The sequence below is a fragment of the Anoplopoma fimbria genome, chromosome 5, assembly GCF_027596085.1.
Source record: "Anoplopoma fimbria isolate UVic2021 breed Golden Eagle Sablefish chromosome 5, Afim_UVic_2022, whole genome shotgun sequence".
Classification (NCBI taxonomy): Eukaryota; Metazoa; Chordata; class Actinopteri; order Perciformes; family Anoplopomatidae; genus Anoplopoma; species Anoplopoma fimbria.
Genome location: NC_072453.1, coordinates 12,049,560 through 12,075,194, shown reverse-complemented (window position 1 = coordinate 12,075,194; position 25,635 = coordinate 12,049,560). Strand labels below are relative to the sequence as shown.

Genomic DNA, 25,635 nt, shown 5'->3' with positions numbered 1-25,635 from the left:
TCTATCACTTCTACCCACACTAATAAAATGACTCTGCAATTTGTCATCAGCCTGGACTGGCTTGAATCTGAAACACAACAAGAAAAAAGGTTTTCTTTTTTGAGTCACCTGCCAGCAGCTAAATGAGAGAACTGCACTGTCTGTCTCCCTGACTCTTCCCTCTCCTCTCCCTCATCTCCTGCCCGCTGTGTTTCTCCCTCCCTCACTGAATTTTTCCCAGACTAAGGCGTCCATGGACCCTCTGGCTCCGCTGCTTTCGTCAGTGACTTGGAGCGCTCAGAGAACTTTGTGAACTCTCAGTGTTGGGGTGGGAAGTGAAGAGGAAAGAGAGCAGTTGATGGGACGCAGAACTGCAGCAGCAGCAGGCTCCTCTGGAGACGCCATCGGGACACACAGCTGGAGATAATTCCCCCATCCAGGGTCATGACAAGACAGCGCCTCAGCCTTCTAACCCCCCTGGCTCTGCTGGGACTCCTCGTGGGGTTTGCAGACCTCAGCTCTGCAGGTGAGGATGAGGATTACTACATGCAAGAGCTCCTGACAAGAGAGCAGTACAACCAGGTACAAGTGCTGGAGAAGCCTGTGGCCTCGATACCTGAGAGGCATGAGCACCCCAGCCAAAACCCCAGCAAGAAAGCGCCCAAGGGAAAGGCAGGCGGCAGCAGGCAGACGGATAAAACCACCGCTGATGCAAAATCAGGTAAAAGAACTACCATCTTTTTAGATGGACAACTTGATGAATTGTTGCTTTTCTTTGTAGTACTAGTAGTACAACTTTTTTTTTATCAATATCTGAAAATTCACAAAATGATCAGAGCCATAGAAAAGTAAACAGGCAGCAACAGCGCTTTATTAAAGTGATTATTCTGACAGTACAGTTTAGTTAGAAAACTACATTTCTGATAAAACCTTTGAACTAAACTTGTGAGATAGTGTTGCCACAAGATGACAGTGTATGGCTAATGGTTTGAGCATTTTACAATGAAATAAACATGACAGAATTGTATGTATAGATATAGTAAGTATATGCCTTGCAATTTAACAGTGAAACACAACTTTCAGAGGAGCAGCTGAATTCAATTCACATGGTGATAGATGTGCAAAGAAACAAACAATAACAATAGTCTCCTCAGGTAGTCTTCCTCCGTAACCCCCCACCCCCTATACACATAGATCAGAGCCATGTTCCTGCACAACAGCAGGATTATCAGCCTCACCCACAGCAGAGGTCAGGGCTGCATTACATGTAGGTGCCAGAACACATGTGATATCCACGTTTTTTCCCAAAAGCAGTGCTGTCCTGTTACAGCCCACACAGATGTGTACAGCTCCGAGCGCTCTGTATATGAGACTCTCGGCACATGCAGTAGCAGGCTTGTAGGTATGTTTGAGATCCTGCCAGCTTATTGGAGGACAGGAACAGGCGTGAAGGTTTTCGGTTGGTTGGTGGCAGATAATGTAGAGCAGCTGTGTCGACAGTGACCTCATGTTTCAGGCAGCTTCACGTGTCTCAGCAGGGATACCTGCTGCAGGTGGGACTGGAGCAGCGACATGAAATCAGTGTTTTCCTTTGATGAGAGTTGTCTGCTTTATGTTTTATTTTACCAATCTGCATCATATTAACAAGAGAAACTGTTGTTTTAAGAGCCTCTGAATACCGACTGCAAGGACTTTCAAGTACATTTTTTGACAGAGGGATGATGGTAGATCAAGAAGTGAAAAGTAAAAGTGAATATATTAAATGAAACACTGTACTTAAAGCTGCACTGATTATTTTTTTCATTTCAACTGCTTGCTGACATTAACATGACAACTTAAAAAGGTGATAAATTGTCAATGCTCCTTCTGCTGCCCCGAAGTGCCAAATAAATAAATACATGAATAACCTTTGCTATTCGTGATAAAAAATGTACTTACTGTTTCTTTTTGCAGCTGCTGGTTATTGAAATGTCAAGGCTGTTGTTGGGTTAAAAAACAATCCTGCTTTTTTTGATTTTAGTAAAAACAATACATTTTTTACCTAGAAATGGTTTGGATAGGTGAAGAGGTTGGAGAACTTTCTCAACATGTAGAGTCACATTCTTATCCTTATCTGAAAGCACAAAATGGTGGGTTCAATGCTCTAGGGTACACACAGTTTGACAAACCTCAGTCTCTAAATTGGGGATTTTATTATATCTCCCTAAAACCTTAATTTTGTCATTTTATTTATAGTTAAAAACTTTACTACTGGATTATTTTCATTCATTCCAAAAAGTGTAACTGCATGAATATATTGCCTGTACCTCAACAACATCTAAATGATCGTATCGCAAAGCCTTTTACGGCTGTTACACTGAACCACATATGCAGCCTGTAGCTGAGGATTTAACCTGTACCCTGAACGAGACGAGGCTAAAGACTTTCACATGTGAGAAGGATTTTTATCACGTGGGGCCTAACCTGACCTGACACTCAAATAGAAAGCACACGCCTCCATGACTCCCTGTCTCCATCATACAGAGTGTTTCCATGACTGTTTTGAACCTTGAGGAAGTTATCTTATACAAATCACTGTAAAGATCTTTAATGAGCGTTGGCTTAGCCAATGTGAGTGGGAGACATACTGTAATGAAAGGAGCACAAGAGTTAAATGTTATCAGATTGTCTTGGTTCAGACCCCAATCCTGAATCTATCCATATGTGTGGGACTGAATCCATCCAAAGATTTTTTTTTCTTTGTCAACACTCTCTCTCTCTCTCTCTCTCTCTCTCTCTCTCTCTCTCTCTCTCTCTCTCTCTCTCTCTCTCTCTCTCTCTCTCTCTCTCTCTCTGTCAACAACAATGAATAAGCAGTTTTTAGGGGATTGGATCTCTCAAAAAAAAACGGAAAAAGTTGTGTTTCTTTTCTTTTCCCTAATGTAATTTTCTTCCTTCCTCAGTGAAAACAGCCAACAAAAAGGCAGAGAAGAACAAGAAGAACGGCCTGAAAACCCCAAACAGCATCTCAGAAGGGGACGGTCAATACAACTTGATGAAAGAGGGTGAGTGAACAACTGCTGACACTTTCACTTGTTATGAGAAATTCATGATCTCATAAAAATTCATCTTTCCTCCAACGTGCATGGATCATTTCCCTGCTTTCACAGGAGCCGTTAGGATGGGAGAAAAGAAACATACTCTCTCAGAGATGACAAATATTTTGGAAAGGAGAAAGAGCGTTTCAGAGAGAATATATTCTCTGAGAGAAAAAGTCTGGCAGTATAAGACGACGCTTTCAGAAGTGGAGTCAAGCCACAGAGGCATGGATGTCTTCTCCGCCTATGAAGCATTGTGTTTGGTTTCCATGGAACACAATATATTTGCTAAACTGAAGCCAGGATGCCCCTGTAGCCTTCCTGTCATGTCAGATGACAGATTAAACTTGCTCGACTGAGAGCATGATTTAGGGCAAAGCACATGTGCATTGAGCTCAGACTTTCCACAGCTCTGAACATGGTGATATTGCCCTTATTACGCTTATTTACACAGTGTCAGAAAATTCTAACTTAATGGGAAGCTGTATTTAATGATCTAGAAGGTTAAGAGAGGCTATGGTGGCCAACTGTGAATTGATGTGTTTATGCTGAAGCTAAGGAACCTACAGAGACAGACAGAAAGGCTGCCGTTTCTTAATTTGGCACTTGAGAATGGGAGCAGAAAGTTGGATATTCTTGCGAGTTGGAAAATGGGAACTCCATTCCGACACGCCATGGCACAAAGAAGCCCAAACAGTCAAAGATGAAAATCATGTTTTCACGGCTAAAACTGTGACTCAACACCAGTCTGTTTTCCAAAACTGTTCCAGCATCTCCAGCTGCTTTATGTAACATGTAAAAATCATGCACTTGCATATATCAAGAGCTGCATCAGTTTTTGAAATTGTTTGGCTTGTAAATGTTTAATTATTCAGCCATATTTGGAGGTGTAAGAGAACCTCGGTGACTGCCACATCCACACAGACCAAAACAATATGGCATTTATTAAACATGGGTCTTAAACTAGTGATGACTTTCAATGTTTGATTCAACAGATGTTTCAACTACTCATTCATTAGTCCCACCAGACAAACCGTAATGTGCACACATCTGCACAACAAAGCTGCAGAGGCGGAGTTTTTGCTGCTGAATAGTAAGAATTGTTTGGGTTGATGTTCAATGAGTAAAGTCTGATAAATGATTTTCTTTTAAAGTGAGACTTTATTTAACTTTTGAAAGAAGAACACAATTTTCTTATAATTTAATAGCTTAGCTCATCATCAAAAAAATGCACTGTTGCTCAGTCATACAATGAGCTTTATTGTCATAGCCTTACTTGGTCTGTTCTGACCATTAGCTTATGATGAGGCTAATGTTAGCTAATGTTTTTAAACTTTGGATGGATATCAGCATATAACCGACAACTCTAAGTTAGTTAGCTGACTTAATGAATCTTCTCTACTGCTTCTGTTACCCTATTTTGTAGAATGTCGTAACATTTCAATGGTTTTATCCTGAAAATTGAAACTTAATACCATAAGACATTGCCTTTCAAGTCATTCAAATGAATATTGTACGCTGGGTGCATATGGTAAAAAGGTTATTCAGGCTTCCATGTTTATGGTGGAACATGGAAATTCAATATGCTGTTTTTCTGCAATTGTCATTTGTGGCCACCGGGTTAACTGTTCAGCAAATGTTTCCTGGTATCACTTTAACTTTTATCTTTAGGGCCGCTCGAAAGCCAGGATGTCCCTAATATGTTGGCTGAGTGCAGAAAGCCTGTGGTGTTACAGTGTGTTTGATTCCAGGTGGATTATAAATATAGGAAAACAGGTTCACGTAAGATCAACACATGTTTCATTGCTCTATAGAGTTACTGTGGACATTACGCTAACTGGTCTCATGTTAAAAAACGTTTATGCTTCAGTTTTACAGCAGTAATCAATTTGCTCTCAAGCTATGTTTGCTTTATGCACCAAACATAAATTATTTCATGTGTGGATTTTGGATGCTGAACTTCTTTGTGGCTTCTCTAAAACCTGGTTCATGTGATTGACTGTCTTCAGTGTCTCAGACATACCAGACTGGTGGAACAGCCATACAATGCAAAGCCAGTTTCCTTTATGGATCAAAGACATCAGAATATGTCCAAAATCACATGCATACAACTTGTAAGAGCGCATCTCCCTAGAATTTTTAAGAAAAATGTCTTTGTCTTCTTTGTGCCTGTTAAACTTCTGGGAGTCTATTTGCGAAGGCAGTCCTGGCTGTATGACAGCAACATGTGCAGCATATGCTGCATGTAAAAACAGACCGCCGCCCATTCGGAAATTCTTGCTCTGAAAATTCTATTGCTGTCATCTCGGGTCGATGTCTGCAAACAGAAACACATGGTCTGACCCAAAGAGCTGTTGTCCAGTGGGGATTTCACACATTCACGTTTTTCTTCCCATTTGGCACTCACTGCTTGATATCCATTGTAGTGTAAAAGATGAGCCAATCACACACAAAGAGCTCTATTTTATGAACACCGACTCCTGCAATCACTTAAAGACAGGCATTTGATCAAATGAACTGCAAGCTCCCTCCAGGAGCAAATGAAAACATTCTTAAGTGATGTGCAGCTTTTATTGATTGTATTTTCTAAAATAAAGGCCTTGAAGGCGGCTGCATTACTGCCACTCCGTTGCTGTCGCATCAGTGGGTGTGACTGGATAATTGCCATACTCAATATGACTGCTAATTGTCGTCGTCTGCACGGCCAGTAAATATATATGAACTGTGGGACTCAATGCATCTTGGATTACTCTTGTTCTCTGGTTTGGACTTGGATGAAACCTGCACAGTAAAGTCTAGTATCTCCATCTGCAGTGATGAACATGTGATCATAACTTGGACACTAGTCTGAGAGTTAAGTCTGGGAAAATCACCCAAATAATCCTGATGAGGTCATAATGATGTCATCAGGGTTCTTTCTGTTTGGGCTTGAAGACAACAAAAAACAGAATATCTGTATTTTAAACCAAGGGCCTGGATTTTATCAGGCAGGGAGGGTGAGAAAGGCATTATTAGGTTGCTTTATGGGAAATGATAGGATCCATTTTTTTGCAGAGCTTGACCCACACGACGAATTTAAAGTCAGGAAATATCCGCTTCTGCTACTTTAATTTCTTTTTTTTAATCTATCTGTCACGCAACTTTATGGAAGAGCAATTTAAAATTCCTGGAGTGCTCCGAGGGAACTATGTTGTGCAAAAGGTTTTGAAGGATCAAAACTTCTTATGATTTTGACCCGTCTGTCAGCTTATCCAATATCTGTTAATAGGACTGGCACCAAAAAACCCATGAAGTTGGCAGGTAATATGAGAATATACCTTTTAGTTATTCAAAACCTTTCTGACGGTGAAATAGCTTCCTTTGATCTAATTATACATCTTTTTGCCGACACCTTTGAACATGCCCGACAGGTTTGCAGCTGTAGCTGCTGCAATTTCCCCTTTTTCTCCCTTTCATGATATTGCTTGAGTCAGTTCAACAATTTAATCATGTATTCAGGATGCAGGCAGATGGTTGTGAAAGGTGTGCATTGCAAAATTAAAAAAAGGAAATGTGCGTAGTGTACAGTCATTATTCATCCATGAAGATTTACACGTGTCAAGCACCAAGGCTGTTAAACTCCATTTCATCACATACGCAGAAATTAGTTGTTTACAGATAGAAGTGTGAAATGTTTCATGCACTTGATGATGTCATATTTCTTTAGTCTTTATTTATTTTCTACAAGTGATCAAATTATAGCAACAAAAGAGATCTTGCCTTACAGCTTGACAACAATAACTCCACATGTAAAGAGATGGCATCGTTAGTTAGTGTTGGGTTTGGTTAGGACGCAGAATGAAGAAACGCTATCATAACAATCACGTTCTGCTCTAATTTGGGCATTCAAAGTTCAGCTGCTGTCTTGTTTGCTTCACGCATTTGAGTTCAAAAGTCTAAATTGCTCATTACTGTTGAGTCAAAGAGAGAGGAGCTATACTGTGCAGAAAGCAATGATCCTGGAGCAATGCAGCACGCAAAACATTACATTACCATAACAAGTCAATTTGTCATTCTCGTTACCCAGAATGCCCTCCAATGGGACTGGAGACATTGAAGATTGATGACTTCCAGCTTCATGCCTCAACCACAAAACGCTACGGCCTGGGAGCACACAGAGGGCGTCTTAACATTCAGGTAAGACAGGAATGTCAAATGTTTGTAGTTTGGAAAAGCGTAGCAGAAATGTTGGGGCATGCATTGTTAAAGAAAACACATGGATTTAAAAAGCCAACGTGGAAGCGTCATTTGTTTTCCCACTAAGCAGCAATTCAAAGGAAATGTGATCCAGAGATAGCATCTTTTAATTTGGGGATCAGTTAAGGTTCCCATTCAAGCTCCATGGAAAGATGATAGCTGCTAGCTGTCTTTTGCTCAGTTAAATATGGATTTTTAATACTCAAAAGCGTATCAACAGAGAAAGTAAAACCAGGAGCACATCCCCAAACCTAACAGAAAGGATTGGCATTTGAGAGAAGAGGTATTTCCTGTTAGTGCGAGCTGTGCTTTGAGGGTATTAGGATGTGTGCAGTCTGCATCGTGCCTCCTCTTCTGCAGGCTGCGCTGCACACAATTAATGAAACACACACACATGCTCTTAATCCAAATAAGACAAGGCAAAGCATTATGTTTCAGGACATCCGCAAAACAAAGGATTTGTTGTTTGGTGTGTGTGTGTGTGTGTGTGTGTGTGTGTGTGTGTGTGTGTGTGTGTGTGTGTGTGTGTGTGTGTGTGTGTGTCTGTGCACCTTCATGTATGTGAGGGCCTGCAGGGATCATAGAGGGGCAGAGATAGTGTCCAGAACAATTATCTACAAATCAGGAGAAGCAACATAGAAAGCACCTTTATCTCCTCTTTGATGTGAGAATATGTAAATTTGATTAATTATGTCAAGTCACCAATGTCTGTGTTCTGATCATTAAAAAAAACTGCTGCTCCTTGTAAAATAAGAGCGGCATACTTCAAAGAGACGAGACAGCCATGATGCAGAGGCAGTGATAATGATGCACGCTCCCAGCATGTACAGTGCAGTATGCCATAATGTTAACCTTTTGATGAATAAGATGATCAATGTAACACACACATAGCATGTGAGTAACTGTTCACACATCCTGCTTTGAGCCAACAGTGTCAACTGGTGCAGTAAAGGGTTCATGGAGAGAGAGCAGCATTTTGTTCATTATAATTATTTGAACATCTTCAGCTGTTGGACCGAGCAAGTGTCAATAAAATGTGCCCTCACGTTCCATCCATCAACTCAGACACAGATGTGTCCTGTGTTCATTCCAATAAACTTTACTGGCTTTGTTTTGCCTTTGTTCACTCCATTTAGGTATGACTTGCCTGTAGCCTGGAACTGTTTTATAAAATTTACAATCTTGTTGTTTTCTTTATCATGTTAGAAATTACATTTATCTACTGCTTCAAGCAAAGCGGAGTTAACCAGCACTACCGGCTGGTGTGTTGCACCCAACATGGACTGTGTGTTTGTGTTTCCTCATGGACATCTGGAGTAAAATTCTGCTCCATACGGCTGTTTCTGGCCTGCAGGCTGGAATTTATGAAGATGACCTCTATGACGGGGCCTGGTGCGCTGGGAGAGATGACCCGCTGCAGTGGTTCGAGGTGGACGCCAGGAGGCTGACTAAGTTCACAGGGGTCATCACACAAGGCAGAAGCTCCCTCTGGTCGTGAGTAGCAACCCAGAAGATGTGCTCGGAGTTGCGATAACCGTGTGGAACGGATTTTATGCTAGTTCTCTAAATTGCCTTAAATCCTGGTGATATCTGGGGATGTTTGTTTGAAGGTTGTTTAAAACCATTAGAGGACCTTCATTTTTGTAGAAATTGAAAATGCTTGTTTTGTTTATACTTTTGAAGTCACGTTTTCCAGTGGAGCAAAAATGTTTTTAATAAAATAAAATGCTTTAATAACCTGCATTGGGACATCACTGATCTTAGATCAGTAATGTCCCAATCCAAGCGCTGGTTGACATGAAATTTATATAAAAACAGCTAGCAGTGCTGGGAGGCGCAACGGTGCATTGAGATAAATGCTAATGTCAGTGTGCTAAAACGGTCACAATGACGATGCTAACATGCCACCGTTTACCAAAAACACTGTTCTCCATGTTAATCATTTTACTGTAGCATGTTAGCATGCTAACAATTGCTAACAATTGGTTATTAGCACCAAACACAAAGAATTGTTGAAAACAATGGGACATGAATGTCTGTACCAAATTGTTTAAGGCAATCCGTCCGATAGACATTTCATTCAAAACCACAAATAGCTCTGAAGGCCGTGTTGCAGGAAACAACAGGGGATCACCAAAGTCAGTATGGTTCTTCCCCTGTGGTCCAAAACTGTCTGTACAAATTTATGATGCCAATCCATCCAATAGTTGTTGAGATAATGTTGGTCTAGACCAAAGTGGTGGAGCCATATATCCATGTGACTAGCATGGCTAATATAAATCTAAGCACAGTAAAGGGCCAAAAATCAAATTCCAGATGTTACAAGTTTCAAAGTAACTATCGGAAACGAAAACTGGAAGTGGACAGAGAGCAATAATTGGTCCAGAACTTTAATGACTCGTGGATTTTCCTGTAAACCCAGCTGGAAAATGTGACTTTACAAATATAAACAAAACAAGCTTTTCAATTTCGTCCACATGGCGCTGATCCTTCACTGGTGTTTGCCCTTTTCCCAAGTCTTTTCTGATCCTCTCACTGTGGGATTAAGGATTTATGAGTTTGATTGATTTGAGTACTGCCTCATTCTTTCATCTCTGCTAAAAGGTCACTACATTATAAAAATAACACAGGAGAAAAAGTATTTTACTGCACTGTGAGCTTGTTCATCACATTCTGATGATGGGAAATAAAGAGCAATATAAGTAGGGATTATAGTTTAAACATACATTTTAAATAATATTTACAGTAAATGTGTACAGATATGGGATGAGTCTACTGAGCGCTGCCCACTGTGTCTGTGAATCTCATTAAGATATGAATTATAGTACCATCTAGTCTCCATGGTAATTTATACAAAGCAATGGGTATAATCTCACCTCCCACTGTCTCCGCTCATCAGCACATTAATCTGCTGGGTCTCATTTTGAGTATTTAATATTTTTTTTAATATTTATTCTAAAATAAGAACCCAACTATGCATCCCCATGGTTTCAATCACTGTGACAGAGCGTGTGCTAGTTTAGTACTGTTATTAAGGCAAAGTTATAGTTATAGTGTCATGTTTCATACAATGATCCAGTGTTCATTTTATTGTTTTTAATTTACAGCTGTGTTATTTTCCCAAACTAAAATATGTTAAAGACAAACTAAAATCAAACAAGTTTTACTTTACAATGGTAAGAAATATATTTGTAGTTGTAACAAAAAATGTACATATGACATTCAAAACTCCAAAGGGTCTATCCTTTGGAGTTTTGAATGTCATATGTACATTTATGCCATTTATAGGTGGCATATTCATTTAAATAGGGCCAGAATACATTTTTAAAAAGTGCATAGTTGCAACTATTGACCTAATGACCCCTGCACATTTTTTTTTATTATTTTCTATATTAAATGAATAAAATGAATACTAATACTAACAGCTAATTTGATTGGTGATATAATAGTTTTCTATCCCCTGGGCACTGAGAAAAGTTAGCCAAGTATTGTGTTGATGCTGTATTAGAATTGGGTTCATTTAGTGTGTAACACTAAACTCACTCACATACTGTACATTATATACTCGATTCCATGAGCTCTTCAGAAATCCACTCTGAGATTATGGACGATTATGTGTGTGTGTGTGTGTGTGTGTGTGTGTGTGTGTGTGTGTGTGTGTTTCAGTACCTGTAGTCATAGTAATTCACCTCAAATATATATGCCTTCTTTGAAAGCGGCACCAGTCTTGGTATTACTTGTAATACTTTTCTGAAAAGGAATTGGCAACAATAAAATGATACACTTAAGTATTTGCATTTAACCAGGGTCATATATTCACCAAGAAAACCAAAAAACGTCTTCTGTGCACATTTTTCCCTCCTACTGTACTCTGACCTTGCGCTGTAATAATTTTTGACAGCTTTTGGCCTTTGTGCTTCTTAATTGGAAAGGGTGAGCACATACTTCTACAAAACTGCTATGTAGTTTGAGAGCATGGGGAGATACTTTCTCAGGCTGTGTTTGTAATTTTCCTTCAAGGCCTAGCATGCCAGCTTCAGACAGAATTTCCCCCGCAATTAGCTCTGTAGGGCATGAAACTGTCTGCAGTGCCAGCTCAGGGGGCTTCTGTCCGTAACAGTGCTTTAATTAGCAGAACTGGGAATTCTTACCAAGCTGAACCGGCTCAGCTCTGATGTCTTTATCCAGAAGCATAGGAGTCACTGTCAACCTCCATACTGCTCGCATTGGGTAGAGCTCTGTCTGTTTCAAACATTTTTTAAGTGTACCAATAGATTTTCATACTGTACAGCAATTAATGGAAGCCAATGGATGCCTGGAGAGGTAGTGGGAATAGTTTAAAATGGCTAAAACACACAAACATGGTTTGCAGAATGGTCAGCTGTGATGTAAAGTATGCTTTATTTGTAGCAAATTCGCTAAAACATGCTTAGTGCTTAGTAAATCTATCAGATTTTTTTAATGCATTTCAAACTCATCATTATTACAAATTTTATAACTGAACTTGAAGGTGTAATTTGCTACCAGTTAAAAGAATAGTTAAAGTGAGAAGATATTGGTGTCATGACCTCATCGTGAGGTTGCCAGGCAACCGGCAGAGACTCCAAAAACTTCAGCTTGTCCTTTTTACAATTCAGCTTGTGTTCAAAGTAGGTTTTTAATATTATTATTTGGACAAAACCAGGCTAGCTGTTTCCCCCTGATTCCAGTGTTTGTGCTAAGCTAAGCTAACAGGCAGCTGGGTACTTTCATCTTTAGCTTACAGACTTGAGGGTGGTATCAATCTTCTCATCAAACTCTTGGCAACAAAGCAAGTACTCCTAAGTGCTTTTCTCAAAATTCAAAACCATTAATTTACAATCACTGACAAATGTAGAGACACATTACTGGTAGTTTTGAATTCACAATAGCATCAGTTATACAAATAAAACAGTGCATTATTGGACTGGTTCTAGACTCCTGATTAACCGCCAGCATTTCTGATTTGTTGAGTCATTTGAACCAAAGACAGAAGTTAAACAAAATGGAGATTCAGTCTAATCATCCGGCCAAAGTTTTCTGGAATTCAGAACCAAAACTCGACCCAGTTAAAATAGAAATCATCTGCATGCCAAAGTTCCCTTTTGCTCATATTCCAAAACTTTAAGCGATAACAGGCTCAGGTGACAATTCTAATATAAATTAATTGACCTCCTCTCGAATTGTGCTATTTTTGAACAGACTTTCACCCTGTGAGAATTAAGCATGTCTGGACGTGTACAGAGCGATTTCCTCACAGTCACCTCATTTGCATTGAACTCAGCCTGATAGGATATTTCTTCTCTTCCTCACACTTACAGGAGCGATTGGGTGACCTCATACAAGGTCATGGTGAGCAACGACAGTCACACCTGGATAACGCTGACGAACGGCTCAGAGGACTTGGTGAGTCACAATCATGCCATTTAAAGCTACCGCTCACACATTATTACTCTTTCTTTGCGGAGACTAGCTTCTTAAGGAGTCTCGTTTTCAGTGTCCCTTGTTGACTGGAGCATGATAGAAAAAAATATTGTTGCCTGAGAGCAATTACAAAGGAAGATTTAGATCTTAGCTTATTTCCAAGCTTAATGAGCTTGGAGGCAGTAGTAAATACTGATGATCCCCAAGCAGATGGGAGCCTCATCCTGGCTCATTGTCAGAGCAACGTCTCGGCACTTCATGTAATTGAATGGATGGAAACCAAATACAGGCATTTATTGTAAAAAAAAAACTAAAGCAGCAACTGATCGCTGATGCATTCAGCCAGTTAAATAATAACAGTATTAATAATCCTATTATCAATGAAGATGCAAATCAGATTATATTTTTTAGGAAAATCCAATCCACGCTGCTCCCTACTGTGGTTCAAGTCCCAACTAATGAAATTGTTGGTGTAACTGTACACTCCCTCGGCTGGTGATGTCAGAGATGTGGGAGATAATGCCCCTGCAGTAATTTAGTCGACAAGCTTCCCGCTCACCCACTCGCACACCTTTCATGTCAAATGCCAAACTACCCTGTTTGTCTAGCAAAATGCCAAAAGGTGCAGAGAAGAACTATAACAGAGGGTGATAAAATGTACAATAAACTCATGGTTTAATCATGTTTTACAGGTGCATGAATGTGTGTGTTTGTGGACCAAAGCACTAAAACATGTTTTACTTTTTCTCATTGTCCTGTGCATTTATTTCATTTCCTAAAGCTTATTTATCATCTACTGTGTGTCCTGTCCTTTATGAATGGTGACATTGTAATTCTATTAGATTTGTTTATGTTGTTTTTAACATCTTGTCTGGTAATAAAATAAATTGTAGGTAACATTTGGCTTATTTACAACAATTGATCAAAAGGCAATGTTCATGAAAAACACACAAATAAATTAAATGAAATATAGCTGGAGGTTTATTTTATGAAAATAAAGATAAAAAAACCTGTTCTTTATTCACCATCTGGAGAAATGTATTTGCCTCAGTAGGTCTTCACTGGCAACAGGGAAAAGGAAATCCCAGTTCGGAACATCTTCCCAGCGCCAGTGGTCGGCCGATACATCCGAGTCAACCCTCGATCTTGGTTTCACAGCGGCAGTATCTGTATGAGAGTGGAGATCCTTGGCTGTCCTATGCCAGGTGACGGGTTTGTATGGACAGAGCAGACACATGAATAATTCCTGCCACTGGAGGGTAGAAATGTCCGGATGATACAGGATTTGGGATTTCAGAGAGACAGAAATACAAAATACAGCATTCACGCTCTCAGAACTACACGTATAAGCGTTTTTGATCTAACACTGCTATGATTATGGTTTGGTTGGGTCTAGGCATAAACACTTCTTGGTTTGGGTTAGAGAAAGATCATTTTTTGGGTTAAAATACCTGTTTCAGGGTAAGGGATCTTTTTCACCATGGTTACAATAAAGCTAATTTCCCACTGGACAAAAAATAGCACTAACACCAGGTAACATCCGACTTTTGTTCTTAGTCGGAAAGTTTACAATCACCATTCAACTCTTTAAGGTTAATATACAATAAATAATCAACAGGGATTTGGACCATTATTACAATGTATTAACGTACAAAACATACAATTAATATGCTCTCCTCAAATCTACCAGATTCCAGTCAGACAACAGTCATTTTACCTTGCTGATCATTGTGAAACACACTTCATTCAAACTTGACAGAAACAAATTATAACTGTTCCAACAATCATCACCTCTGGTTTGAGAGTTTTAAAGAGAGACTGAATAAGTAACAGATATAACCGCAACAGTTTTACTGTTTATTAACCCTGTTTTCAAGCACACTAGTGAAGTTAAATGTGAGGTATAATGAACATTTGGTTATGTTGAGAGATTGCAGTCATGGTAAAAAAGAGACTATGTTGTGGGATATCACAAAGCTGCCCCATTTACCTCTACTGGTACCCTGCCATTAAGATATGTTTGGTTTTATGTGCTTAGATTTTGAGAGGATTTTCACAGGAACATTTTCTACTGAAACAATTGTCCCCAAACAGCGAGGTCTGCTCAGATTATCCAGAGTAAATGGAACATGGTTTCTGGAAAGACGGATTACCGTTGAGATATTAATGTGTAACTGTCCAGTTCTGGGAGTACAACAAATCAAAACAATTTAACTTTGTGTTGATACGGCAGCAGATAATCTTAAAACCCTGGCACAAAATATCAAATTCTCTGCATGGCTGTATACCACTGGAGGTTAGAGAGATTTGTTATTTGGCTGGACTGAACCTAAACTGGAAGAAATTCTTGGCACACCTGACACGACCTGACATGATCATTCCGATCCTTTGCAAATAAAAAAAAAACTCATCCACCTCCTTTATGTGTTTTCTGACTCCCCACAGATCCCAATAATTATTACCACAGACGCAATGAAGTCATCACAACAGATGACTTGGACTTCAGACACCACAGCTACAAAGAAATGAGGCAGGTGAGTCACAGTGAACAGAAAACAACAGATATAAGCCAGCCTGCTTATTCAAAGACACCAGAGCGTGGAGCAATAAAACGTCTTGTGTAACTGCGAGGCCAACACCAGATAACTGGTGTCCTTTGCAAGAACAAAGTGTGCAACGGTAACAAATGAAGTGAGCGCTGCCAGCCACATAAAAATGCATTAAGCACCTCCTGGGTTGTGTCATTACTTATTCATATAGGTGTCATGAACAGTAGTCTGTTTGTACTGAGAAGGAGGACAGCTGTATTTGTCACTGCTAACACTAAGACTGAGTGGTTGCGAAGGTACAAGTGCTGTGAATCACAATCGTCTGTAATGTAGCTGCTCCGCTGTGCTAAACAGTTGACTACAGTTGTCCTAAACTGCTGTTATGACCCTCAATAAGACTTACTCCAATTAATGCTCTGAACGTATGGCCCATTGCAAAGCTTCTTTTTTTCTGGAGTGACAGCCTGACACAGCAGGAATAAATGTAAATGGATTGACTGTTTTATTTCATTATTATCTTTCTTTCTTTGAGGATAATGTGTGTCACGCAGGGTTTCCAGCCTCAGTAGACCCACACAAAGAAGAGGACTATTTTTAAAACTCCTAAAGCCTTTTCACTCTTGACATTTCTTTTCTCCATGCAGGGACCGTATGTCCCCCTGATCCACAGCACTTTAAATAGTTATGTGCCAGAACCTCAAAGTGGAAATAGCCCATTGGGGCTTCTCAAATAAAGTACATGCCCCATGAGAGTAGTGAAAAGATATCTCTTATATTGCTTGAGGACTGTCCTTTTCTTAGATCACAACTGAATGTTACTGTAGTGGCCCTGGGGATACTGGTATTGTCAGAACGTGTATAGTTAAACACTTGGTGGAAAATAAATATTTTTTTCCATATTCAAGAGGAGGATCGTGTATTACATTTTCATTACCTTGGCACATCACAGCCAAGAAGCTTATATTTTACGACAATATTATTTTAAAAGTGCTAAATTTGTTTTGGCTGTGGCTTGTGGATATGTTGGCTGTAATTTATCGCTTTTATTATCTTATTATCTATAATATATCCATGGGCTTCATGCTGTAAAGCCTAAAAAAAAAAATGCACTTACCACTAAGTGTTGATGAAGTGAAGGTAGTGTATGTTTACACCCAAAGACAGTATTCTCTACATTGATTTTTGGCAAATACAATGAAGGTAAATTTATCAAGCGAATGCATTGCTCTATTAAAACGGTAGCAAGAATCTAAATGCCGACTTGTAATGCTTTCTTTTCTGAAGAAAATTGTTTAATGGTGAGCTTGGTTGGAAAAGTCAAAATTCAACCGCTTAATTAACGTATTCTGCAGCAGCTGCTAGAGTAAACACAGATTTCTGAACAGCATGTTAGTCTTTTTTCCTGCTGCATTTTCTCGTTGTGTCTCCACTCATGCCCACATGGGTAAATGATTAGTTATTGCCATTTTTATCAGCTCCTCCAAAAGCCTGTCTCCTTAATTACCTCGACTGCTTTTCCTTCCTGCTCCGGTGTAATTAATTAAGGTCTGTGACACTGCACCGGCGATAATAGTTGTCAAATTTCCCATAAAAAGTTCCCATCATTTAATGTAGCAGTAAAACCAAGTAAAACATTTTGAAAACTTGGTATCAAGTTTTAAGTATTGTTTTATAAAATCTATTATTCATGACTAAATAGGCAACAGTCAAAAAAACCAAAATGAAACATCTCTAGATATTATTTATTAACCAAACAACCAACCCCAATTATCAGATTGCGATTAAAATGTGGCTGAATCCTGATTGGTGAATGGAAGTATGTGACAACACCTTTTCTTAAAAATTCCCAAACTTCTCAAACTTTGTCATAAAATTGTGTGTTCATGCAGGACTCCAATGTTCATACTATGAGGCTTATTGAGAAAATACCTTTTTTGGAACTAAAAGTCCTATATTCATGGTCTTACATAAGTAAAGGAAAGTATTAGCAGCTAAATGTTCCTACTGCCTCTGAAGACACAGTTTCAAATCTTAAGTGTCTCTATTGCATTAAATATTCTTTACTAAATTGAATCCAAAAACGTTGGATTATTTATCAAGAGCTGATGTTCAATTATTTACCTTCCACAGCTTATGAAGGTGGTCAATGAAATGTGCCCCAACATCACCCGGATCTATAACATAGGAAAGAGCCACAGTGGCCTCAAGCTGTATGCCATAGAGATTTCTGACAACCCAGGAGAACATGAAGTTGGTGAGTATATTTAAAGCAACTGACGTTTTAAGGAAACAGGATTTTATTAAATGTACAACTAGAAAGGTATACTCAGCGGTGATCTCCAGCAGGTGTGTCTGCAACATCCACCGCTGTGTAGTGTGATTGAATGAACACAGCCCACAATGGGCTAATTCCCCGCAAGTGTATTAGATGTCTCACACAACAGATACAGTTTGATTTTAATCCGTGCAGATGACTGCAAAGGTTGCTTCTCGGCTACGTCTCATGAACCTTCACTTGAAGCTTTGGGCTTAAAGTCTATTATTTCAACAATATCTTTGCAAACGTGAGATCGATGCCCAATAGAAAGGCAGCAAATAACTGTGTCACTGGTCGCAGAGCGTCCTGGATGCAAAGGGTAAGGGAGATTAGCCATGGACAGACACAAAGTTCACACTCACTCACGAACGCACGCTATCTCATGATCATCAGAAACATCAAATTGAGTGTTTTTGTAGTTGCAGGGATTGCATACATAATTCCCCTCTTTCTTCCCCTGATCTCTTTCTTCTCTTCGGATGAACCTGTTGACCAGGTGAACCCGAGTTTCGTTACACAGCAGGTTCCCATGGTAACGAGGTGCTGGGACGAGAGCTGCTCCTCCTGCTGATGCAGTTCATGTGTCTGGAGTATCTGTCCGGCAACCAGCGGATACGTCACCTGGTGGAAGAGACCAGAATCCATCTGTTGCCATCTGTCAACCCCGATGGGTACGAGAAAGCCTTTGAAGTGGTAGGTCTGCAAGACGGCCATTAGTGACCTCATATCACGCGCTGGGCTCTGGTGAAAACAGCACTTTATCTGTTGGCAGGTATTCACCAGATAAGAGCACATGTGGTGCGTGCCGAAACATTGGTTTAAATGATCTGGTGGAAGATATAAAAATGCCCCTGATAAACAATGCACGTCTGATATAAGTGAACATAAGTGCACATGGGCTGCCTGTTCTGCTCGTGTTGTTGGGTTTGGCTTCAAATCATCTGCACGCCTGCTAGATGAAAGGCCCAATATTTCTGAAACTCAAATAGATAAGGAAAAGTCTGACCGAGCGTGGTATCTTCATTGTAAATGGCATCACCCGATGTGCAAATGCACTGTATGTACTATTAATGCTTTATTTTACAAAAGCTAACAGTGCCTTGTTATTTTGTCCTGAAATTTGCATGTAGATTAAAAGAGATCAGACTATTCAATGTGTGGCATGTGCTAATTTTGACTTTTAATTTACATTTTCAACAGAATAAAATTAGACAATACAAAGACATGCAATTAAGGAAAGACATAATGAAAACCACAAAACTAGAACAAACAAACATAACCCCCCAAAAATAACCCCTAGTGCTAATCAAATAAAACAAATAAATAATAAAAGAATCACATATTATTATGGCATAGGATGAATATATCTTAATAAACTATTTTTAAATTTACATTAGTACTCTATCATGTAAAAGTCCTGCTGCACCCACTCAGAATAAAGCCCACTCTGCATCACTTCACACGATACCAGCTTTTTTTGGAAGAGCTGTGATGGCAGCAAGGCAAAGTGTGATGATAACTCCACACTTCCCATCAAGCCTTCTGAACCATGTTACAGGGCTCCATCAACCATAGAACTGTTGTTACCACAAATAACTACACTTTTCTCTGACTTTCCCCTGACGTTTGTTTTTCGCCTAGGGTTCAGAGCTCAGCGGCTGGTCTCTGGGTCGATGGAGCAACGATGGAATAGACATTCACCACAACTTCCCCGATCTCAACTCCATCCTGTGGGAAGGCGAGACCAAGAACTGGATCCCTCGCAAAATGTTCAACCACCATGTTCCCATCCCAGAGTGGTACTTGTCCAGAAACGCCTCAGTGAGTGTGATTGAATGTTGTATGCTATTTTGAACTTATTCATTGTGCATATTTCAGCATCCCTAGAGGGGAAGGCATGCAATTTTCAGATTACAAACAGAAAGGCCATATTTCAGAATCAGAATCAGAATCAGCTTTATTTGCCAAGTATGCGTACCCATAAAATGAATTTGACTTCGATTTTCCGTCGCTCTCATCGTACATACATAGAAATAGACAAATAAAAAACAGAAAACAATGACAGCAAAGTAGGATAAATGAGGCATAAATATTTAATTTATATATATAAGTATAAATATAAATATATATATACAAAAGTACGTATATGAACATAAAAACACAACAACAATGAAATTAAATTAGAGAATGCAGAATGGATGTAATAATGCAATTTGTGCCCATAACCTGCAGGCCGCAATTTCATCTTTAATAATGTGACTGCCATTTTAATATCCAGTGACTTCACCTACAGAAAGGTGAAACATTCTGACTTGATCTCCTTGTCCTGCACTTCCTCCAGTTTAACAATCACATCCCACCGTAAAGACCATCTGCATCTTAAAAAGGGTAAAACAGCCTCGTGGGCATGCCATCGCTGTCTATTTTGGGAGATGCAAATGCATCAGCTATTCGTGACGAAGAGGCGGCGAGCTAAAATAGGACCAGCGATCTATTAAAAGCTCATCCTCACTGGTGCTCTGACGTTACAGAGAACCACGAGTGAGTCACACAAAACCTCCAGAATAGCTGCTGCAGCTGCAGAGCTGGGATCCCCATGTGTGCTCAGGAAGCTGTGAAAAAACCAACCTCTCTCGCCTCACTGAACCCCCCACCCACCCCCAACAGGCCTGAGAGATAGGAGGAGCTGGTTTAATTTAACAGTCGAAACAGCATCGGCATTTCTTTAAGTGATAGATGTGTTCACTTTTCAGAATGTATATTAGTGAAATTAGTTTACAAGCGTGTGTGAAAAGCTTCCCTCTTGAGAGTACACCACAATGAAATTGTTTTCAGCGAGGGAGTTAATTTAGGAATCACAGTGCTGAGATGATTGCATGAATTTCATTATCTTCCCCCTCTCCTGTGCCCCCGCCCCTGTAGGTTGCCGTGGAGACACGGGCTCTGATCGCATGGATGGAGAAGATGCCCTTTGTGCTGGGCGGTAACATCCAGGGAGGTGAGCTGGTGGTGACCTTCCCGTATGACAAAACTCGCTCTCAAGGGGTGGCCAGAGAGCAGACCCCCACTCCGGATGACCACGTCTTCCGCTGGCTGGCCTTCTCCTATGCGTCCACCCACCGCCTGATGACCACCGCCAACCAGAGGGTCTGCCACACGGAAGATTTTGCCAAGGAGGACGGCACCATCAACGGAGCGTCCTGGCACACTGCGGCTGGCAGTTAGTGTTCATAGCTGCTGTTTTCCCACTGATCCTAGCATCGTGTTATGCAGGATTTCCGTGCTCAGCTCTGATCCTTTGAGCCGTAGCTTTGTTTAGCACATCTGCATATTCAGTACTGAACCCCTTTGGGCTGTTTCAAAGCTTCCAGGTTTTTAGCTTGAAGCATCATGTAAGAATTCAAAAGGCAGACAAAAAAAGAAAGGCTTAATTAACACCACACCTTCTAACCAATAACTGGACAAAAAATGCTGACCGTTTGTTGATGCTGGCCTAAAGATGTGTTTCTCCTTCTCGGCAGGTATGAATGATTTCAGCTATTTGCACACCAACTGCTTTGAGTTGTCGATGTACGTGGGATGTGACAAATTCCCTCATGAGAGCGAACTGCCTGAGGAGTGGGAGAACAATCGCGAGTCACTTCTTGTCTTCATGGAGCAGGTATAGAGGCAAACAGCCCCTGCAAATCACAAAGACACACAATTAACCTGTTTGCACGCAACCAAGCTGCACGCATGTAAACACGTGACTTTTTTTTATTATATAACCGATTGACATTAGGAGTTTTTTAGCCCTATCAATTTGTTCCTGTTATTCTTCTCTAAAGTGTTAATCTAAAAAGTGCTGTTTCAATACCGAAAAGTCTACAAATAGTAAATTAGAACTGTTATGGTTAAATTTAAACCCTCTCTTATATTTAAGATAAGATAAAATAAGATAATCATTTATTAGTCCCGCAGCGGGGAAATCTGCAGGATTACAGCAGCATAGGGTAAAGTGCACACAAGAGACACAGTAAAAGAAAAAAGAAAATGAAATAAAAAACAAGTATTATAAATAAGCAATAAAAAACACTAAAATCCACAATAATTGAAATATTATATGTACAGACAGAAAAACTATTATAGCTATAATTGCACCAGTGTATTTTATTGCACGTGTCCAGTAAAAGCCTAGGATACTAGGTGTCGCAAAAGTCTTGTCCTCCAAATTCCGGCAGAATATGGCTGCACCTCAGCCGTACTTCAATCAGACTTGTTATATTATATTCTCTCTAGGGATGTGGACTTCAGAAGATCGGGCCCCACATTTGGACACTTGCTTTTATTTAAATATTGAAGCTGGATGAGGAGCAAAGTTATAAAAGCACGCTTAGCAGTTCTGTTAAACTGAAGATCATACATTATACATCATGTCATCACGTCATGTAATATACATTGTATTAAATTATGTAGTAGACTTTGATGGGGTAAACTTAGAACAGGATTCACACATGGCTGCATGGGCCCGGTTTTTCCTTTGCAGGTGCATCGTGGGATCAAAGGGGTGGTGAGGGACCTGCAAGGTCGCGGAATAGTAAATGCCATCATCTCTGTGGAGGGCATCAGCCATGATATCCGCACAGGTACACATTTCAATGATTTCTGATTCTGATTAATAAGCTATTAATGGTTCATTTGAGTAAGCAGCCAATGCAAAACAATTGTTATAGTTGTCTGTTTTTCAGCTTGTGGATACATTTTCCGTCCATCTCAAATTTTGTATGAGTAAGCTTAGAATTTACAATCGAAGCAGGAGAACAGAAGCTAGCTCAGGGCGCACAGACTCGACTGTCTCTTCACATTATTCCTCAGGAATGAGTCACTCCTACAGTAAGTTAGTGTTCCAGTGTAACATGGAATAAACGGCATAAACAAAAGCAGCTGGAGCCGCTTGAAGTCTGACACAATTCAGTTGCAGTCAGTGTCGTCGAGGTCTCCTGCTCTGAATTTGACTATCGATTGTATGTCCTCCAGGCAATCTCCAGGCAAAAGCTGATGCCTAAAGGTCCAAATGGATATTAGCCATATATTATTATTCCTGGAACTGAGTACAAGCCACCGTTTCCTCTCAGAAACCTCCTAGTTGGAATTGTACCTTTTCAGCTGATTGAATTAGCTTTTGCACTGCTTCAAAATACACAGCAGTTGTTCTCCCATCTGGACGAATCAACTGTATTCACTGAGTAAAGCAGTACAGACTGGATGCTACTCATGCACATTAATATCTGAAAGATGTTTTACCAGACTGAAAATGCATTAGCTTATTAGCATTAAATATGAAGCATTCCAGGAAACAATTAGATTCCCTTCTGCCATGCGAATGTGAGTAATTCGAGCGCAGATGTCCACGTGTAACTGTTTGGAACGACTGTAGATCAGCAAAGGAGACAATCCTGCCATCATATTTCATTTGTCTCTGGTAGTTCAGATGTGTCAGGTGGGTGTTTGGCTCACGGGAAAGAAACGACACTGTCATTTTTGTGAGTTTGTCAAATGCTGAAAATACACCACAAGCACACCCAGGTCACATAGAGGCAGCGTTAAGCTGAGAGAGACCAAGAAAATCCAACATGACAAAGCAGAGCTATTTTTAAAGATCTAGGCAGGAATATAGAACACCCCGCTCCACAAAAGTAGAACACAAAGAACTCTCCAACTTTTATTTTAGGCTTTAGATGAAGCCTTGCTTTTTGCCACTGCAAACAGGCTCCTAAAATTCAGCTTTCTAGGACAAGATTTGCATATTGCTGCTGCTCCACTAATAATCTGTGTAACCACTCTCATGCTTGTTATGACTTAACTAAAAGGGGACATGAAAAATTCACTCTTTCAGTGTTTGTGCACATACATTTTGGTGTCTGGACTTCCTTAACCCACTAAATGTGACATAAGACAACCCAGTCAGTCGGTCTTTGGCTTCCTAGATCAGAAAGCATGTGATTTAAAAAATCACTCAGATTTGGCTTCTCATTCTGTGTCACATGCAGGCTCATTAGAATACACGTTCATAGCTTAAGAAGCACATTTGCAAAGGTGCATGATATTTTTCTCACAGGCCAATCAGAGCAGACTGGGCTTATTTGAGAGGAAGCTTACTTTAGATTTAAAGGGTAACTAAACCAATAGTTAAGTGTGGCAAACTGGAGAAGTTAGTTATCTCTACCAGGAAGATCATGCCATTGGTTGTGTGGGTGAAGTCCAAGAGTGAGGGAATGAGTGAGTGTGTGTGAGTGTGCACCTCTGTGTCTGTCCATGGCTAATCTCGCATTCTGCTGCAGCAGGAAACGGCATAACATTTTGGGTGGCCAGTTATGGCTGCATGCTTAAGGACCCTAATTATTGCAGTGACATATTTTATCCAAAACACCTTATATTTCCCGTTTTACACTGCCATTGACTGCCTGCCATTATTCTTATCCGGTGTGCATCTCCAACTCCCCCATCTGCTACTCTGCCCCAACAATGGGGGGAACACAGCTAACAGAATGGAAGGTGTGTTTGGCTATAGTGGGGTTCAAACTACAGGAGTTTTGGACTGATTTGATCCCAGTTCACCCCTCTCAACAATCAGAGGAGAATGCGGTCCTGGACCTTCGTTGGTACCAATGTTCGGCCCAGATTATCTGGTGATGTAAGGGGTTGACAAATCTAGTCTTAAACCTCATGAACCATTTGCAGCCTCATTGTGTCTGCCCCGATAATATCAAACATGGTTAGAATTTAAATTTGAATGATAACGTCAGTACTTTCTGGGCGGGAAATGATAGCCAATGAGCGAGGAAAAAGCCTAAGCAGCTGTTGGTGTTTCCTAGCAACGATAAACATTCTAGCCCTTGAGGCTAATGTTAGCACGCAAAATACAGATAAAGATATTAAAACTTACAGTAAAAACCTGACCTTCTGTTCTCCCTGAGGATTTGATTTCTCATCCTGAAACATTCAGCCCTCTGCTTTTGTTTTTCCTCACTGCAAAGCATTGGTGTACATCTGCTTCCCCCGCGAGATTACAGGATCATTTTTGAGCATGAAGCACCCCAACTGACAAGTCTCCACATGCATAAGTGCAAAAATAATTATTTTCTGTGTGTTTGTGTGTTTTTTCAGCTTCTGATGGTGATTACTGGCGCTTGCTGAACCCGGGAGAGTACAGAGTAACAGCCAAGGCTGAAGGCTACAGCTTCAGTAGTAAGAAGTGTGAAGTGGGCTACGAGATGGGCGCCACCAGGTGCGACTTCATCATCGGACGCACTAACCTGTCACGAATCAAAGAAATAATGGAAAGATTTAACAAGCAGCCAATCAGAGTGCCGGTCAGGCAGCTCCAAGTTCGCAGGACCAGAGAGAGGCGCCTGGGAACATAATGACTGAATGAGGGAAAAAAACATCTGCTCTGATCAAACTGAGGTCAACTCCAGGCCTCGGTTTGGATGTCCGTCAGATTCCTGCAGAGCCGTCAGTGGAATTAGTGTGATTGAAAAATGTGGATTAATTTAAACGGGATGCTTTTTTTGTTTTTCTGTTTTGTTTTATTTTTTTCCCCAGGCATAAGCTCTCTCTGTTTTCACTGCTCTCATCTCAAATTTTCTTCATATCCACTGTATTCTGTAAAAGTCCAAGTTTATGTTCATGACCGCTTTTTCAATTTGTATTATTATATCATATATTATATTATTATTAAGATACCTACCACCATTCCATGTGAGATCAACCATAAATACTGACTGAATATAATCACATTAGAAAATTGAAATACAAGTTACATATAAGGAACCTGTTTTAGCATCTACTTTTAACCACTGTGAGGAATGGCTACGAATGTCATTATGTACATACTTATTAACTTATGTAACAAGGTTATGTAAAACAGCTTTATTACCTTGCACTTGTACAATCTTTGGTCCTTTTAAAAAACTTGTGGACTCAGTGACCATTTGTGTGTCATTTTGTTTTTTATACACTTTGCTTTTGGCAATTTATTAAATAAAGACTATGT

At 40.1% G+C, this 25,635-nt stretch overlaps 1 protein-coding gene across 1 annotated transcript; it reads left to right on the top strand.

Moving 5' to 3' along the window:
* Positions 1 to 25,635, top strand: cpxm2 (carboxypeptidase X (M14 family), member 2). Its single transcript, XM_054598639.1, has 14 exons — positions 1 to 700; positions 2,922 to 3,023; positions 7,123 to 7,232; positions 8,647 to 8,786; positions 12,632 to 12,716; positions 13,789 to 13,939; positions 15,180 to 15,268; positions 17,414 to 17,537; positions 18,097 to 18,293; positions 19,242 to 19,421; positions 20,523 to 20,820; positions 21,122 to 21,261; positions 22,126 to 22,225; positions 24,747 to 25,635. Exons 1-14 carry the CDS (start codon positions 424 to 426, stop codon positions 25,001 to 25,003), a joined length of 2,250 nt encoding a protein of 749 aa, XP_054454614.1. The 5' UTR covers positions 1 to 423; the 3' UTR covers positions 25,004 to 25,635.